This window comes from Triplophysa dalaica, chromosome 8 (assembly GCF_015846415.1).
Source record: "Triplophysa dalaica isolate WHDGS20190420 chromosome 8, ASM1584641v1, whole genome shotgun sequence".
In the NCBI taxonomy this organism is placed as follows: Eukaryota; Metazoa; Chordata; class Actinopteri; order Cypriniformes; family Nemacheilidae; genus Triplophysa; species Triplophysa dalaica.
In genome coordinates this window covers 17,212,202-17,231,686 of record NC_079549.1, presented here as the reverse complement: position 1 = coordinate 17,231,686, position 19,485 = coordinate 17,212,202, and the positions used below count along the sequence as shown (strand labels likewise).

At 36.3% G+C, this 19,485-nt stretch overlaps 2 protein-coding genes across 3 annotated transcripts; one reads left to right on the top strand and one right to left on the bottom strand.

Annotated features, from left to right (window-relative positions):
• Positions 1-86: 86 nt before the first annotated feature.
• f5 (coagulation factor V) lies at positions 87-10,911 on the bottom strand. The gene is made up of 25 exons (XM_056754085.1): positions 10,668-10,911; positions 10,318-10,400; positions 10,055-10,177; positions 9,478-9,690; positions 9,121-9,282; positions 8,812-9,033; positions 8,459-8,624; positions 8,181-8,361; positions 7,991-8,087; positions 7,652-7,857; positions 7,247-7,397; positions 6,483-6,695; positions 3,626-6,257; positions 3,370-3,538; positions 3,051-3,287; positions 2,466-2,682; positions 2,113-2,292; positions 1,915-2,031; positions 1,767-1,838; positions 1,605-1,690; positions 1,369-1,524; positions 1,139-1,283; positions 892-1,043; positions 627-809; positions 87-544 (listed from the first exon to the last, which is right to left on the bottom strand). The coding sequence occupies exons 1-25, from the start codon at positions 10,811-10,813 to the stop codon at positions 401-403; spliced, it is 6,453 nt and encodes a 2,150-aa protein (XP_056610063.1). The 5' UTR covers positions 10,814-10,911; the 3' UTR covers positions 87-400.
• A 1,268-nt stretch (positions 10,912-12,179) lies between these two features.
• On the top strand, positions 12,180-19,403 carry slc35a5 (solute carrier family 35 member A5). 2 transcript variants are annotated; one of them, XM_056754087.1, is made up of 8 exons: positions 12,180-12,209; positions 12,942-13,049; positions 15,606-15,762; positions 16,285-16,383; positions 16,502-16,620; positions 16,765-16,832; positions 16,922-17,690; positions 18,497-19,403. In XM_056754087.1, exons 3-8 carry the CDS (start codon positions 15,621-15,623, stop codon positions 18,563-18,565), a joined length of 1,266 nt encoding a protein of 421 aa, XP_056610065.1. In that variant the 5' UTR covers positions 12,180-12,209; positions 12,942-13,049; positions 15,606-15,620; the 3' UTR covers positions 18,566-19,403. The 2 variants fall into 2 exon arrangements, with proteins under 2 accessions (XP_056610065.1, XP_056610064.1); XM_056754086.1 differs by lacking the exon at positions 12,180-12,209 and having other exon boundaries at positions 12,940-13,054.
• Positions 19,404-19,485: the final 82 nt, after the last annotated feature.

The following is a 19,485-nucleotide window of genomic DNA, read 5'->3' as shown; positions in this document are numbered from 1 at the left end:
AAAAATGAACAAATGAAGCGGAATACAAATACAAGATAAAAACATGAAAGTGCGGAGCAGAACGTGATAAATAAATATTCAAGATGTAACTTAGATATTTAGATTTATTTTATTTATATCAAGATATCAACTCTCATTGGTTTGCTCAATGTGAGCGACACATTTGAAAAGGATTGACGCTTTACATTACGTTTAAAAATATTTGACTGGGTTGACATACACGTTACAAACACTAGGTGTCGCGCTTTTATAAAATCCCTTATAACTCGTGTAAAACCATTTTAACTCTGAGTACAGTTATACGTTCATGTATGACATTTAAAATAAATGTATTTAATAAAGTTGATCCACGCAAACGAAATATAAAATATTGTAATTTCAGTGAAAGAGGACACAGTATTTATTCATCACAGCCAAGCAGTTCAATCCTCATAGTGATAGAGCTCTTCCATTGTTTGGGAACAACCCGGATGAATCTGGAAAATATCGGTGGGAAGATGTAGTTTTTCACCTGGCCATTGTTGTTGGTGTTGCCTTTAAAAGTCTATGGAAGTACAGGAGATTCTTTAGACGCAAGAACACTGTACAGAACACTTTTAAAATATTTGTAGAAATTTGATGCTTACCGTTTGCGCATAATCCTTATCATCAGTGTACTTTGTCCATCTCCTGCCATCATCACTGTACTCTAGAGTAAATTCCTCCACAAACATCTCTGTCCTGAATGATTTGGCCCCCTGTGTTATAATCCCAGTTATCTTCTTCACAACCGGGAGTGTCACTTGGATCCATTGCTGCATGTCATTATTCTGTAAATAACAGACTGTGAACTTAGACTTGGTCCATGGAATAATTGTTAAAAGTGTGTGATTTATAAAGTATGTCTTGTACCTTGGCTTGCCAGGCATTAATGGTTCCTTGTTTATTCAAGCGTGCGTACCAGGGATGCCACGGTCCTGAGTGCCAACTTGAAGCCACAGAACTTGCCGTGATCTGATTGTCTTTAATAATGCCACTTTGCATTCCAATTGGCACAGAGCAACCTGCCATCACAACAAGGATTTTTGGTATATATGTGAATGGAATTTTTATTGCGTCTTTATAGGTGACGTAAAAAATAAAATCTGTTCCTCCATACCATCAAGCTCACAGCCGAAGTACTCCAAACGAACAGTTGGACTGTTGTACGATTGTAAAGGATGCAGCCTCACATATCGACCAATCAAAGGTGGGAAAAATATATTCTCCTTCTCCACATGAGCCTCGTTGTTTCCTTCAAAAATCTTTTGAACATAAAAAAGCCAAATTAGTGCTTGCATGTGTTGAAATATGCATTCAACATACAACGGCACTAAAATATCGACTTGCCTTTCTGACAGCATCGCTGTCCCCCTTATAGAAGAACCACTTATTTTTGTCTGTGCTGTAGGAAATGGTGTAGTTAAGCACAAAGTTCGAAATCATGAAATGCTTGGCTCCTTGCGTGGCGACTTTACTGATCACCACCGGCCTCTGGAAGTCCACCTGGAATGCAGGATAAAGTCTCAATTTGTAACTTGTCATTAGCATTTTATGATCTAGTGCACACCATTCTGACAGGTCACCTGAATATACTGTGCCGTCTTTGTTGTACTCCATGCATTGTATATCCCTGTGTTACGTAGTCTAGCCAAGTGAGGATACCATTGTCCTTGGACACATAACATAGATGTAAATTATTTACATTTTATGCATTTGACAGATGCTTTTATTCATTGAGATCATACCTGTGTGGTCAGATGCTGTAATCTGTTTGTCTTTCACAGTACCAGAGATGAGACCGAGTGGGTGATCACAGACTGTGAAACAGACAAGATTCTGACAACTGACCAAATAATAACAACAGTAGCACTACAAATGATCTTTATCTGTTACCGTTATCTAACACAAGAAATAGCGTCTGCATTCCTCTCTCCTGCGAGAGTCCGACCTCAGACTCCAGCTGCCAGAGACCAGGCTTTGAGGGCAACATCTCTAGTGTAGCAAATCCACCTGAACAACAGAAGTTTGGTGTGAATGAGAGTTTTAGATCGTACAGCTCTAAAGAGCTTATTTTCTAATATCACTACAAACCTGGTAAAAGTGGGTAAACACCCTGACGGTAGTCCCTTAATTCCTTATTTATGAACGTTTGACCATGAAAGTGGACACTGTGGAGGTCTTTAGGGGAGCCCATGTTGATGAGGTGCCACTTGGCTACCTGATTGGTGTACATCCGGAGTCCTTTGAGGCTGTAGATAATACCATTGATGGCTGAAAGAGAATTTGTTTTATTTTGTGCTTGATCAAATAATGAAACACTATAAGTAATTCTAAAATACATTCTGTATTAATTCATGTTTTAATGTTCAATGTTACCCATAACCAAAGGCTGTTGATGTTATCCATCAGGACTGACCTATTTGAAAAAATAAAAACTTTCCTACCGTCAAATTTTAAATTGTCATGGAAGTTTGGATCCAGGGCTGTTCTTTTGTTTTTCCTCTCGATTCTCGCCTGGTTCTCCTCGTAGTACCAGCTATTGTTCTCATTAAAGGTCATAAAGAGAAGGACAAACTCTCTTCTATCCATAGCTGGTTTAACCAATGTTCCCTTTCTACAGATAAGAAGAGGTCCAATCAGCCCAGAGTTGATATCTCTCTCCTATGAAATAAATTAATTTAAAGGTCAGTCATAATAGCATTTTATACACTCATTACAAAAAATCATTTTGCCTTGACAAATAACCCAACGTTGATGATTCATGCCTAGATCTAAACCATCACCATCATCATACAAACATATTGTCTCTGTTCTTCCAAAACCTTGGATGTCCAAATTTACAGTTTTTCATAAAATGGAAAAAACGTTGTACTTTTCAGTGATTAAATGTGTGTTGTCAAGTTGACAAGCACTTTTTTATATTTTCTATTGGTTAGATGTTTGCAAAACCCAGTGACAAACATAAAGATTACTAATAATAAAAATCACAAAATATGTAGATTCAAAGTTTTGATATGAAGAATGCTTACAGGGTTTACTCCAGAGTAGTATGTCCATGTTCGACAGTCAGATTCATTGTTTTGTGGTCCAGATTTGGGATTTATAGTCCACATGTAGACAAAAGAGCTGTTGGGTTGAACTGCATCGTCTAGCTTGTACCAGTAAGGCGACTGATCGTCGTAACCCAGACCTTCCATTTGTTTTAGATATGTCACTCCATTTGCATGCATAGAGTATGGACGACTTGCACGGTTCCTGAAAAATATCTACAATAACACAGATAGCAGTGGGAATGTAGTTGCAAACTTTCACATACTATATTTTGTGTGTGCAGATTGGATGGCGTACCATAATAGTCTGATCAACTTCAGCTTTAATGACCGGACCCAGAATACCCAAATGTTCGTCCATTTCTCCCCGGATGTCGCGGATGCTGAAAGTGATGTCCAAGTACTTCCTGAACACCACTTTTTTAAAAGACATGGGCCTCTCATTTAGATTTGATTTATAAAGCCTCCTTTACAAAGGGTAAACAATAAAAAAAAATACAATTTGATTGTCTTGTAACATTGTGATAATGTGAATTTTTGGATGCTTGGAATACCTTTGGCCATAGCCAGCATAATCCCATTCCTCCTCCTCTGCTGCGATATAATAGGTCCTGGTATCCTTGTCCTCAGCCTTCTTTAAGAAATGCTGAGATGTCGTATCAAACAGCGTGTTCTGAAAATTTACCGATTTCCTATAAGGATCCATGTACTCCACAAATTCATATTCTTCTGTCTTTTCAGGAAAACCAACTTCATTTTCTTGCTCTTCTTTTGGAACATATAATTCATAATCGTTGAATTCCCGTCTTGGCACTCCTATGACAATGGGCTTGCTCAACAGGTCCTCCTCACTTGAAACAGGTCTGGTTCCCCTTGGACTGAAAACGGCAGGTCCAAATCCTCGTGGAGACGGACCCAATGAAGACATCTCAGAAAGGGCTTGTGGCTTATACTCTTTCCTCTTCTTTGTCTTCATGGCATGACCCTTTCTGGGCTTCACTGGCTTGTGAACTACCTTTTTTTTCTTTTTTGGATTTTGGGCTTCAATATTTGTTGTTGCTTCCGGCTCATCTGTGATGTATTTCTTTACATGATCAGGGATTTCCATAGGAACCAGTTTATGTGTGCTCTCATAACCCCAGTGTTCTTCATCTGGGTTGAGTGGAGAGCTGAGTAAAGCCTCACTGTGGTTGTTTTTCAGATAGATGACCACTTCTTCGAAACTATCTTCAGTAATACTTTCTGAGCTGTTCGTATATGAAACATTGACGGAAATATTCATATTGTCTACCTGGAAGAGCAATGATGCATTATTGAGAATTTCACTAGTAGATTCCAACATTTCATGAATTTTTGATGAAGTTGTGTTCGGTCTGACAAGGCTGTCTCTGGATGGCATGGAAACATTGAGGTAAGGTGTAGAAAAAGTGCTCTCAAGTGAGTTCATCAGAGAATAAACCACATTGGAATCATTCCCCCGTGTGGTCCCGAGTTCCTCAATGCCTGTTTTGTTTGCAGTTGGATCAACAGTGTTCTCAAAAAGCTCTATTGTGGTGTTCTTGAGAAACGTAGGTGAGGTATCGTCCATGGAATTTTCCAACGTTTGCTGATTATCTAGTAGCAGAAAATACTCTGCTGGTTCTGAGGCGTTGGAGAGAGAGTCAGAACTAGGAACATGGTAAGTGAAGATGTGGCCTGAAGCATCACTATTAACATCTGCAATTTCTGTGCTATTTACATCTGTTTTATTTAACTTAAAATGTTCTGAGGATAGGTTGAATAATTTTTCTTCAGTTGAATCCAAAGATCTGCCACCATCATCTATGGTGATGTTTCTCTTACCATCACTGGTGTTCAAGTAGACTCTGTGTGTTTCATTCATTGGTTCTACCAGCGTTGTGTTTCTCAGATTATTTGGAAGATGAGTGGTATTAGTAAAAACACTGTCTGTTTCATTCACCATCTCCAGTGATACATTTTCATAAAGACTGAATGATGAAATTGCTAAAGAGGCATTATTTAGGTTATTTGGAAGATGAGTAGTATAAGTAGAAACACTGTCTGTTTCATTCACCATCTCCAGTGATACATTTTCATAAAGACTGAATGATGAAATTGCTAAAGAGGCATTATTTAGGTTATTTGGAAGATGAGTAGTATTACTAGAAACACTGTCTGTTTCATTCACCATCTCCAGTGATACATTTTCATAAAGACTGAATGATGAAATTGCTAAAGAGGCATTATTTAGGTTATTTGGAAGATGAGTAGTATAAGTAGAAACACTGTCTGTTTCATTCACCATCTCCAGTGATACATTTTCATAAAGACTGAATGATGAAATTGCTAAAGAGGCATTATTTAGATTATTTGGAAGATGAGTAGTATTAGTAGAAACACTGTCTGTTTCATTCACCATCTCCAGTGATACATTTTCATAAAAACTGAATGATGAAATTGCTAAAGAGGCATTTCGGACAATTGGTGGAAGATAAATTGCATTTGTTGCAATGTTTCGCTTTACTTTTGATTCAATGCTGTCTGTGCCATTGCTTGCCATGATCTCTGATTCAGAATCAAAAGAACTGGTCATGTATTGTGATGCATCTGCTGTGCTTTCATTCGTAATACTTTGAATTGAAATATGTGACTTATCCAAACCAGCCGAATAAACTGATAAATGAGGAGTAACAGTCTGATTGGAGGTGGCTGAAGTAGCACTATGTGATTTATCCTTTTCCTCAGCAGTTGGAAAGAAACCATCATCATGATCTAGAAACGAAAGATCCAGCGGCTCAACATCCTGATTTGTTAACGTTCTCAGACCAAGAAGATCAGCAAAGTATTCAGTTTCTCCGTCGTCCACATTGGGGTTTATTGAGTTTGCTGTTTCTTTTGTGGTTTCATTAATGGATGAATTAACAGCCGAGTTCTGGTTTCTAAACGACCTAATGCCAAGAAGCCCAGCAAAGTAGTCGGTATCTTCGTCAACCTCCTTAGGGTTTGTTGGCTTTGCTGTTTCTTTAAAAATTTCATTGATGGGTTGAGGTTTCAATACGGTGAATTTATCGGGTATGTCATAATCGTATTCCATGACGTAATCTCTGAAGCATTCGACATCCTTGAATTTCACCCTCATTCCTTTATTGGAATCGTGAGAGTTCATGGAGGCTAAAAGCCAAAGACCTATAAAACAGAGGATGCCAAAGTTGTATTCATTGTTTTTTTATGTAAGAAACCCACAGACTTTCTGATAGTTAGGATAATGATTTAAAAAAAACATTAGCAGAGGAAGTATTTTTAATATTTTTCATTATATGTATTGTTGTGTTTTTAAAAGTCCGAAACACAATAATTGTGCACCATGGCCTGCTGTGGCCTATTCATTTTATGTAATATTTAGATACTCACCTATATTAACCATGTTCATACTGATAGTTTCTCCAGTCATGGGAAAGAGAGCAAGCATGTCCTCTTCCCTGTTTTTCAGCTCAAACGTATGTCCATAAAAGGTTGCGGTCTGGATATAATCCTGTTCCCCAACACTGGACACATGCCACGTCACAATTTCACCATGACAAAATCCCAGTTCTTGGCCACTTTCATACACGTAACCATTGATTGCTGTAAAAAATTATGCAATAAATCTATACACTCTTAAAAAGCTGGATCATTTTTAACTCCGTTGGGTTAAAAAGGGAAAAATATTAATATAATATTAATATTAACAAGATGCGTCACTGCCATTAAAAATGAATGGGGAGGAATGCAGCGCTCATTATGACTGCCCTGGCGAAGCTTTGCGCATGTGTTGTATTTAAAGCAATATGAAAAAGAATGTTGTTTAAGCGCAATTTGGTCATTGGAAACAAACGTTACGGTACAGTTAACTTAGTTTTTAAATATGTCTTTAAATTGGGATTAAGGCAGCAACTGTAAAAAAATTCAGTATTCCCAATTCATGTCTTGTTTGAAATATGAAAAAACTGCCCAGGGGCGCGTTGCAAACATGTGAGCGGAGTTGCACGACTTCCCTAAACGGATTGTGGTTAAATAAACCCGGAAAATGTAATATTTGACCCAATGATGGGTTAAAACAACCCAGTCAATTGGGTGCGGCCCTTTTTGACAAAGCGCTGGTTTGTAAGGTCAATACAGGAAAATACTCTACTCACTATGCATAACATTTGATTGGCTGAATTCTGGATCTTCTCTTTTGACCTTTGTAGGATCATTACTGTAGTTGTTGATATTCTCTTCAATGTACCAACTCTTGTTCTCATCAAAAACTGAAAACATGGCATGTTGTTCTTTGTCTGCTTTTAGCTTAAAAAAAACAGAATAATTTAACAATGAATATTTCTGATATTACAAATTACATACTTTGCAATGTTAACATTATAAAACAATATCATTTTAATATTTATCATTAGTATGAGCCACCATACATTTGTTGCCTACTGTTTAAAACAGTCTTTAAACTAAAAGCACATCTGGGGTGCCATAAAATTCTATTGTATTAAAACTTTAAATTGATTTCAATTCAGTGGCCTGATATAATATAAATAGAAAACAGTTACCTGGACATTCTTTTTGTTGAGAGACTGACTCTTACATATCAGCAGAGGACCTACAAGACCAGAAGCAATGTCTCTAGGTGTATCGACTGCACTGTGGTACATCCTTGTAAGACACCTTGAGTCACTATCTGTTGGCACATCCTCCTCCCCCACATTCCATACATATGTGTAGGTCTCTCCAGGCTGGATGCCATGCGTCTGGTTCCCTTTTAAATGAAAGTTCAATGACCTCATCTAAATGGATTTTATTCTATTTATTCAAACATACTTTTTATTCGGTGACTTGGGGGGGAAAAATGAGATATAAATATATTTTGGTGAAGATTGATTTGGACTAACCTCCCTCCGGATAACTGGCTCCTTCTGCTGATTTATCAATGGTCAGTCCATGAGGATAGATGCTATATGGACGCGATGCTTTATTTTTAAAGACAATCTATGAAAAAATAAAAATCTGCAACATTTAAAAAGTCTGTTTACCTTTAATACTAAAGTGACAGCTAAAAATATAATAATGTGATAAATGTACCTTTATGACATCTCTGATTTGTGCTCTTATCACAGGGCCCAGAATGCCAAGTTCCTTTTTTCTTTTCTTATCTTCTGCTCTTTCTTTAAATGTGCCGTCTTTGTACTGTGTAAACACAGCTTTTTTGTATTTTTTACCTATGCGATGAGGTCCCTGCTTTAAATATTTCAAGCGGAAATCCCTAAGTGAAAAACATTGGAAATAAACGTGAGAATGGAGCTCACACAAGCATCCAGTTTCTATTGATAAATCATCATGACACAGAATTTTCTGGATACCCGTCCATGTTTTCTGGCATATTCGGTGCATAATCCCAGATGATCTCTTCTGCTGCTATAAAATAAGTCCACTCTTGACTTTCCGCCCTCTCTTGGATGGTTAACCTTCTTTTAGGTGCTGGGAACTTCTCACATGTCGTAATATTCAGGTAACCGTGCAAACCAGCTACAGAATACAAAATCTCTTAGTAGTGATGCTCACATTTGAGGCTTTCAACACTCACTTTTGACAAGTAGAAACCTAAGCATAAAGCTATGAAATAAAACCTATACTATACAGTAAAGGTTTGACAATCTGAGAGACATTTTATGTGTTTCATTCATGAACCTTGTGGTGTTTCTGGCAGATTTACCTTCCAAGTGCTTGCTAATGTAAGAGGAGAAAAGCCAGCGGCCGGGGTGGACAGCATTCATACTGGCACTAGTGGCAGTGCCACTAATAATGCCAACGGCTGAGGTTTTGTGTCCATATTGCAAAAGAACTTGACCATTGAAGTGCACAGAGAAGAGCTCTGGCTCTGAACTCATACCCAGCAGGTGCCAGCTGACTTTAGAGTGAGCACAGATGCCAAGATCTGAAGAACACAAGAAAGAGTCCGACACATAAGCAGCTATTAGAAAGAAGAAAATAGTGTTTGTTTACAAGTATATAATAAACCAACCAGGTACAGATCCATTTGTATAGCCATTGATGGTGTATTTCACGTTCTGTGCTTGTGGAGGGCCGCCAGTGCTGTACCAGCTCTTGTTTTCATCAAACACACCAAACAACAGCACAGCCTCCTGATGGAAATGAGTCTGATTTCCAGAGTCATCTAGCGCACCTTTGAGAAAAATATCGATTTAAATTCCTTAAATGGGCTTCGTAAAGAAGATAATGTGAAACAATCCGAATTTTTTAGATAAGACTAGATTCATAAGATTTCAAACAATTTAAATGAGCGTATTCTAATTATCTTTGTTATAAGAAGTAATAGTTTCTGTTTCATGATATCATAACAATGTATCTTTTGCTTAACCTTTCTTGCAGATCAGCATTGTTCCAATCAACCCTGTGTTGAAGTCTTTGACGATGTCTATGTGGGAGAGATACGTGTAGGTGATGCATGGGGGGTCCGCAGCCAGAGGAGCCACCTCAGATGTTACCTCCCAATAGTACGTGTGCTCTTTTCCAGGCAAAATGACATCATCCTCTTTCTCATACAGTGAAGTGTTGTCAAAGTATAAAGCTCCTAATGGAAACAAAAGGTTCTTGTAAATGTTCATGTTTCATGAACATATGAAATAAACAAAATGTTTATTAACAAAAATGTTAACTTTAGGTATGATGATTCAGCAGCCTGCTTTGGACTTAGGTACAGCCAGTGGTTCATTTGTCCCTTGGGTTAATATTTTCAGAGAAATCAAACACAGCTGTTTGTGTTGCACAAGTTGTTTACACAACTAAATGACAAACACTCAAATAATCCATAATGTTCCCTTAGAAATAAAATGTATCATAGGCTCCAGAAGAGTGTCTGTTTGTTTCTGTACCGTACAAGACACGCTGTAGCATTAATCAAACTGTTACCACATTCATGACATCAGTATACACACCCTCTGACTGCTTTCCGTAAGCAATGCCGTGTGGGTGGATGCTGCAAGGACGATCGGCCATGTTCCTAAATGTAACAACAATTGTGTCGCCCTCTTGTCCACGCAACGTTGGCCCAAGTAGCCCTAGTAAATGCATTATAAAACCTTCTGTTTGTACAGGATTGTTTTAATTGTGATTTATAACATTATGTACAAGATGAAAAAATGCAATACATTCTGTAGGTCTTAAATCATAGATTTCAGTGTTAAAATGTTTAAAATACCTGAGGACAAGGGTTGTGCTTTAGCCTTTGTAAATCCTGCATCATACTCCCTGTATACAATTTTTCTATATGTTGGTATAGCCCTGGAATACAACAAAACACATACAGGTATCGTGAAACATGTAAAAATAATTAATAAAAAATAATATTTAAAAGTTGGATATACTCCTAACTTTTTCTTCATTAGCACATTTTTTCATATATACATTTTCAGGTTTTATATAAAAATATTTTCCTTGCTCATGTAATCAATAAAACATTTTTGGTAGTACTGCTTCTCAGTTACAGATCAAGTTTTCTAGTTATTTGAGAAAAATATTTCTATATAATCATAGTATTCTTTTTCATACCCTTGCTGTACATCAGACGTGTAATCCCAGTCAATATTAATAGCTGCAATGTGATAGCGTCTTTCCAAACATGAGACAGAACAATGAGACAGAAATGCCAGAAGGGCCAAACCACATGGACCCCCTGGCCAGAAGCAGAGCTGCATATCTGAAAGTCCAGGTAATGGTCTGTTCTGAAGTGCAGGGCATCACAAACTTCCAGAGAAACGCAGAGTGAGCTTTATCTCCCCCCACTCCCTTTTACACAAATACAAACACACGCACACATCGCAGCGACGTTTTTAAACACTTTGTTCTGGGAAATGTTCTATCATTATCTATAATGATATAAAACGTAATCTTCTTGTTTTTGTACAGTCGTTAGTACTATGAAGCTTTTTTGACAATGAAAATCTTTTTGTATTTTTTAAATTGTAACAAGATGTTCTGTTGAAGAGAAAAATTTCCTCTCTAGCACTTACACATTTGTCATAGCCAGTTTAATCCCTCCCATTGTAAATACTGGCAGACGACTTAATTAAAAACTTGTTTTGAGACAGGCAAGGCTACTTAGTTGCTGAATGTCGGATATTTAAAAGGAAGATTCTGTTCTGTTGCTTTCTAAAAGCATGATCGTTTTTTTCATCTGAACTAAAAGATTAAAAAAGATGAATGAAATGACTGTCAATATTAGTGGTCTAATATTTTATAGGTCATTTGTTTTCTACAAAAAAGTTAGTGATGGGGTTTCACCTTAGTTTTTCTAAAAGAATGTAGAACATATGCAGGCTTTTATTAAATCATAAATATATATTGGATGCACTTAGATCACATTTTTAAGATAAATGTACTGATAGTGAAAAATAAACAAAATGAAACTGACCTTCAGTTTTTTTAATCGCAGACAACAATTTCATTATGAGGGATTTAAACATAATCCCTTATTTCCTTCTATTTGTTTTGAGAATGAGCCTGACTCCACAAACTGGATGTGCACACAATAATAAAAAATTGTATTATGAGCTTTATGTCAAATTGCACGTGAACTGCACATTTTCCTTAAAGATGTTTGGGTAAATAGATCTGGCTAGAATGACGAATATTCTCCTTCTGTTTTTAGACAGTTACAGAAAAACACTCTGATATATCATAAAAACAAACTGCACACGTGACAAGAAATTGTGTCTTGGGTTTGAGCTGAAACGAAGGCATCAATACACTCAATTATTCTGTAATTCATTCAAAACTACTCACCGAACCAACAAAAAAAAAACATCAAAAGTTAAGATATTTTAAAACGAAAGAGCACGGTTTTCATTTTCAATGCATTTATTTTCTTCTTTTTTATTTTCCTAAACAAAAGAAACGTTTGTGTTTAATGTCAAACACACAATCTCACAAACAACTCTCAGGTAGAATTGATTAACTCTACTATTGTGAAGGTCCTGCCTATAGCCGCGTAGCCACGCAATGACGTTGCGTCTTCGTTGAACGCAAATACGCATGCGCCAAAAGGCGGAAGCAGTGGGCCGGTTGTACGTTTTCGTGAGCACATATGGACAGGTAAACAAAACAACTTAAAATGTCTTTATTTCTGCATTTCTTCCTGCATTTTCTAAAATACATGTCGTAAACAACAAATAGTAGGCTAGGGCTAAGTGATAGTGAAATCAAGCTTTGCGAAGCATCGAGGCTTAGCCTTCAAGTGAGGGAAAAAAGAAACAATAAACGGAACAAGCAATATTTTTATGAATGTGCTTCAATCAGCATATGCAGTTATTCACAGAAACTTGTGTCTCCGAGTCCTGTAAGTTTATAAGCGAGGCTCATGTAGACGACCTGTGACGTGATTGTGAACTGGTCACTTAACATTTTATTTTGTGAGGAATAGAAAAATCTAAAGATTTCTATTAATGAACAGTGGTGTATGAAGTACCTTTAAGCATTACTTGAGTAAAAGTACAAATATCTTGCCGGAAAATTACTTGAGTAAAAGTCTTGAAGTAACAGATAAATATTGTACTTAAGTACTTAAAAAGTACTTTTTGTATAAAATATTCTGAAGTATTTAAAGTAAAGTTCAAGCAAAGTTTTTTTTTAATGTTTTTTTTAGGATAATGATCAAAAATGGTGCTTACATAGAAGTTTACAACTTTGAAAAAGCTCTGTCTTAAGCTCAGTAGTTTTATCTGGAACTATCAAAATACAAGTTCAGAAACCACATCTTGATAACTTTACTTTATAAATTGTACTTTTATTCATTTACAGTTCTGTTTCTATGCTTCTATTTTTTAGGAACGAACATGCTTGGCTGAAATGCATCAGAGTAAAAGTATACATTTCTTTAGGAAATGTAGTGGAAGTGGAGTAAAAGCAGAAGTCTGCCGAAATATAAAGACTTGAGTAAAGTATACTTGCCTTTAAGTATTTTTGCTTCACAACACTGTTAAGGAACAGGACAACAATGCAAAGCTATTTCTTTATTATTTCTTTATTAACTTTTGCTGCCTTTGTGACATTCTTTCACAGGTGATAGGTGTAGTCCCAATTCAATTACTTAACTGAAGACAATAGAAACCTGTGGAACCTGCCTGGTCACCGGCTGTGTTATAAAACGGCCACAGACCTGTGGCCATTTTGTAATTCCTTCCCTCAGTTTAAAAAAACGTACTCACAGATTCTAAAACTGTTCCCTCATTTTACCAAACGTGCTCCCAGATTAATAAGCTTTACCCACAACATTCAAATCTGTGCCCTCAGTTTAGTGAACGGTGCCCTCAATTTTTGAAAAACCCACAAATTTATAAACCGTGTGCACAGTTTTGCAAATGGAGAGGTTCAGAGATGACGTATTTTTGTATGCAAATCCCGGAAGCGAGTTAGCATTTAAGGACTTCCGGCTCCATTGCTCCAAAGGGTTGATTGATTGCTCACAAATAACGGGCACAAATCTCTTATAACGTAGATGCGGATTCATTCATGGAGTTATTACTAGGGAACACATTTTTAATGAAGTTCGAAAGAGTTGTAGGAGGCTTGGTGGTGGTGACTTTTTACTTCTGCCGTTTGTATATTTTCAAATGTTGTGTTCTTTTGTAAAGATTATGTTGATAGACAAAATGTGTACATTTTTTAAACCTAGTTAATCTCAGAGCTTATTTTATGCTATCTTCCAAAAGTCTATGGGGAAAGTGCATAGCATGGCACTTAATTCTTGAAAAGCCTACAAAAATATGTAATCTCTGAGCCTCTCCATTAGACCTTAATTTGACCTAAAACATTTAAAATATATGAACATCTTAAATAAGAATGTTAATGTTCATTAATTCAATAAATATTTATTAATTAAATGTCAGTATTTATTGGATTAATTATTAGTAAATTGTACGGATTTGTCTATCGTCAATTATTTAAAACAATAAAAACATGCACATGCAAAAACAACGCACACAAGTCAATGCGCCTGAGCTTCACATTGGAATATTGAAGCAGAACCACGCAACAAGATGTGTGATTTCTGTCTTTCGAGCTTTTCTGTATTTATTATAACATTGATTTGGTTTTATTCTTCAAGTCCTTGTGATCTTACATTACAAATGGACTTTGGAAGATTGTGACGCACCGTTATCTGTGCCAAACCTTAACTGTCAGGACCCCTTTTTATTAGAAAAAGAAGAAACTATTTGCTCTCCGTAGAGCTGCACAATGGCAAAAAAAAACATAAAGGTTCATTTTAATGATTCCCCTTGATATTTTTATTCAATATTAGATTAAACATTCAGTATAATTTTCTATAAAGCAATTTAATGTCATATTTTATATGATCATCCAAAAACATGCTCCTGAAATATTTTATAATGTTGCATAGCATCCAAACTTGGTCAGTTTTATTTCAAATTCATTTATCAAGACTCGTCAGAACTTTAGACGTAATGGATTGTTACAAAAAATTATAAAAAAAATATGTTGCAATAAAGTCTTCTATTTGCAGAAGACAGATTGTTTGGTTGTGCGTAAGAAACATGGACTTGCATAAAGTTGGTTTAATGTTCGATATTCATGAATTTAGGGGCCGTCTCTAAAGTTACATGCATATTAAAATACACGTTTCCAACTTTAATAGCATTTTAAGGGAATGACTTTAAAGCCACAAAACTGTACATTGTTCAGCTATAATGCACACCTTTGAAATTATTAATATTTATTAAGATAAACTGATATTGAGCTGTAAAAATTTTATATTTCTGTATGATCCCATACAGCAATGAAACACATTACAATATTTGCATATGATTTGACTGTTTATCTTTATTGTTCTGATGAACACAGAGAAAGATATTTGGAAGAATGTCAGCAATTTTCAATTCTGTGACATCATTGATCACCATAGTAGGAAAAATTGAATGGTAATCAAAGGTGCCCCAGAACTGTTTGTGTTCCAAAATTCTTCAAAATATCTCACTTTGTGTTCAACAGAACAACAAAATAAAACATTGTTTTTCCTACCATGATAGTGGATGTCACGATACAGATACGTTTTATCTTTGGGTGAACTATCCCTTTAATGTTCAAATATTATTTAACGTGTATGTATTACACCTGCAGTAGCCATTCACCTATAAGTATATCACACAGTGTTCATGTTCTTTTTCAACTGAACTTTAAGCCAAAGTAGTCCATTAACGTAACTGACTGTCCTGACTGCTTTATATTTGCCGAGTGTCTGCTTTGTATTAGTCAAACACATTCTTCTCAATGTTTTGAGCAGTTCTCAATGCAGGCTTTGGCTAAAATTTCAGTGTAGCAAATGTGGTATTAGGGGAGTGTAGATGGCAGACACAAATATTTCTGTTTTATTAATAAAAACATTATTACATACTTGATGATTTATCTTCTGTGATTATGTTTAGCAATTTAATTAACTGAGCCATTTTTTCTATATTTTGTGATTGACCCTAGGTTGTGTTATTCATAATGGCCCCTTCATCTTCCTGTTGTGGCGGTCCTATCTCCCGGGTGTGCTCCAGGTCTTCGGTCCACACTTTGGCTCTGGGACTGGGATTCATCACATTGGGAACTAGTCGCATCCTATTACTAAAATTTTCAGCTAATGAAGGTATTGCACCATAATAGACCGACTTGAACTCTGTCTTGCTGCTCAAAGGGAAACTTCACCCAAAAATGAAAATTCTGTCCTTATTCACTCGCCTTCACGTTGTTCCAAATCTCTATACATTTCTTTGTTCTGATAAACATAGACAAAGATATTTGGAAGAATGCTTTTAACCTGAAAGATTTTGCCCCCATTGACTACTATTGTAGGAAAAATACTTTTATAAATGTTTTGTTCTGTTGAACACAAAAGAAGACATTTTGAAGAATGTAGGACAGCAAACCGGTCTGGGGAACTTTTGACTACCATTGTATTTTTTCATACCATTTTAGTCTATTGAAGGCAAAATCTGTCTGGTTATAAGCATTCTACCAAATATCTTTCTCTGTGTTCATCAGAACAAAGAAATATAAACATATTTGGAACAACTTAAAGGTGACTAAATGATTACAGAATTTTCATTTATGGGTGAATGATCGCTTTAAGACAAGTGTGTTGTCTCATGCCTGTTTCTTATACTTGCAGAAAACAAATATGACTTTCTTCCTGCATCTGTGAATTTAATGGCAGAGGCCATTAAATTAGTACTTTGTTTAGTGATGTCAGCACGGGTGGTCATTCGAGGTGAGCCAGCTTTAACGTATGAGTCCCAAAATACCATCTCTCATTAGCTTGGTAAACATACAATCTTGTTATATTCTGAAATAATGACATAAATAACATATATTTTTTTGTCTTTCAGAGGGCCGCTCAAGGACTGCCTTTGGATCTTTTCTTAGTTACCTGAAATGGTTTGTTCCTGCATTCCTCTACTTCATTGACAACCTTATAATCTTCTATGTGATGACCTACTTGCAACCTGTACGTGGACTTTTAAAGGAATTCTTTAATAAATATTAATTGATTATTATATAATATGATTATTTTTAGTCCATTTATGAATACAGACAATTGAGCAATTAATTCTTTAATCACACTTTTTTTTATTCCTCGTTTTTTTAATAGGCCATGGCAGTATTATTTTCCAATATTGTCATTTTTACAACAGCCATTCTTTTCCGGGTTGTTTTAAAGTAAGTGCTGACACCACGTTTTTGCTAACCTATCTTTTTCTATTACAAAGAAATACTATATTAATGACTATGCATACTTTGACCTGCAGGAGGCATCTGTCCTGGGTGCAGTGGGCATCTTTGATCATCCTGTTCCTGTCTATTGTCTCCTTAACTACTGGAAACAGTGAGCAACACACCAATGCCGTACACATCATCCACCGGGCCCGCATTTCAAGTCCCTCAAACAGCTGTCTGAAATACACCCACCCTAAACCTCACAATTCATCAGACTGGATGAGTGACTTGCCACATGAGCTGTGGGACAGCCAGCTCATCCAGAAGCTGAACAGCTTTGGCCTGGGTTACATCCTGCTACTACTTCAGTGCTTCATCTCTGCTCTGGCCAATATCTACAATGAGAAGATCCTCAAGGAGGGGGAACAGCTGGCGGAAAGCATCTTCATCCAGAACAGCAAGCTATACCTCTTCGGTCTGATCTTCAATAGCCTCACGCTGCTTCTTCACTCTGATTACCGGGACCTGACGCTGCACTGCGGCCTCCTCTATGGCCACAATATCTTCTCCATTGCGTTGGCGTTCGTCACCGCCGCTTTGGGTCTGTCGGTGGCTTTCATCCTGAAGTTTCGGGATAACATGTTTCACGTGCTGACGGGCCAGATCACCACAGTCATAATCACAGCGCTGTCTTTCTTCCTCTTTGACTTTCAACCATCGATGGATTTCTTCCTGCAGGCGCCTGTAGTACTGCTAGCCATCTTTATCTACCACAGCAGCAGATTGAAGGATCCAGAGTACATTTTGCAAGAGGAGAGGCTCAGGGTCTTCAATGGCGAAGTCTTTGAAAGGTCAAGAGGGGTAAGGGACTCGGCTTTAAATGTTAAATCCGAATGACAACAAAGAAAACATTTTTTGCATACTTAATTGTCCACCATCCACGGCAAACACACAGCTAACACAAAACATGCGAGTCTTCTTCTCCAACAGCAACATAAACAACCATTTTCCCATTAAACTCACTACTGAGTGCCCCCGTGAGGACACAGGACAAAACTCAAACTAACATTAAACTTCAGCGATGCATTTGAAGTCTGTAAGGGTAGTTGAAAGACTAATATGCAGATTTGTCTCATGGTGTGATGGCAAAAATTTTGAAGAAAAAAACAATGAAGATAAATCTCTCTTATTTGCTAAATATAAATGATAAAACAATGTATTTTTTCCCAATATTTTGCTATGTCACACCATAGGACACATAGGTACGATTTATTCGTCAACTACCCATTACCAGTATAGACTACAGTTCGTTCTGATGTAGTGTCAAAATCACCATGTATGGGTGAAATGCTTCCACCTTAGTTCTTAGTGTGTACACATTGACAGTTTAAACAAGGGGCTCTTTGTGAAGCAGGTCAAACCAATCTGATTTTGTGTGGAGGGGTGAACACTCGACTACTATAATGAAAACACAATGCAGTTATTCAAAGCAAGCTTTGGGACCAAATTATTTAGATCAAATGTAATATATTCTGCATGGAATTACAATATTAAAAAGCTCAAAAATGCTACTAAAGGACTTGCATTGTGAAAAGAGGCATAATGCTCGTTCTATTTTGTACATTATTGTTTGGTATGAAACTCTTCATGATTGCATTTTATTTTAGGATGGAGAAGAGCTGGAGAGACTAACCAAGGACAATACAGAAAGCGAATCAGAGGATAACTCTTTCTAAATGTGTTTTCTGTACATTGTTGACATATTTTAAAATAAGCCTTTATACTGTATGTATTATAAAAACAGATTATTTTATGTATTATAAAGAAACATATTGCATATGGTTATCATTATATTATTATATTATATTGCCATTATGAGCATGTGTAACTTTTGCAAGACAGTATTTCTGTCATCATATTCTGAATTATTTGGTTTCTTCATTGCTTCATCATAAAAGGGACATGATGTGAGAGTGTAATAAGGTATTTTGAGGAATTTATTAGTTTTTTTTTAGTTCTCTTACGGGAGCATTTGCCTTTACACAATCACATTTAAAAAAACATGGTAATTGTGCCATACTACAAATGCAAGCGTTATATATTTAGATTCTTGACCAATCCATTTCAATCATATCTGCTGAAATATTTGCACAGTTATTAATTGAGATTCCCAAACCATCAAAAAACTGTTTTGCATCTAGCGGCAATATATCACTGACCAGAAGAGGGGGACAAAACAAAAAAGTCGAGCTTGATGAATAGATATTAGATATTCTTGTAGTGCACAGCTAAAAACGTTGATTTATTTAGTCATTTGGCAGACGCTTTTTTTATGGACCAGTATTTAAAATATGACTTGTAAAGTTTCCAACATTCATTTTCAGGTTGCAGACGTATGATGGTAATATAACTTTACTGATATTAAAGCACAATTTAAATGTTTATAAATAAGACATTCAGCATGTGGCAGTGCTCCTTACAATAGAGTGACAAATTTAAACATGGTTTCACAAAGAAATAAAGCCAGTTATGACCTTTAAAAACGATCACTTAATAAAAATCCAATAAATACAATTGTTTTTTTTGTATCTACAAAAGATTGTCCATAGATGTGAAATGATATACACCAAACATGAATGCAGAGATATGAATCTTT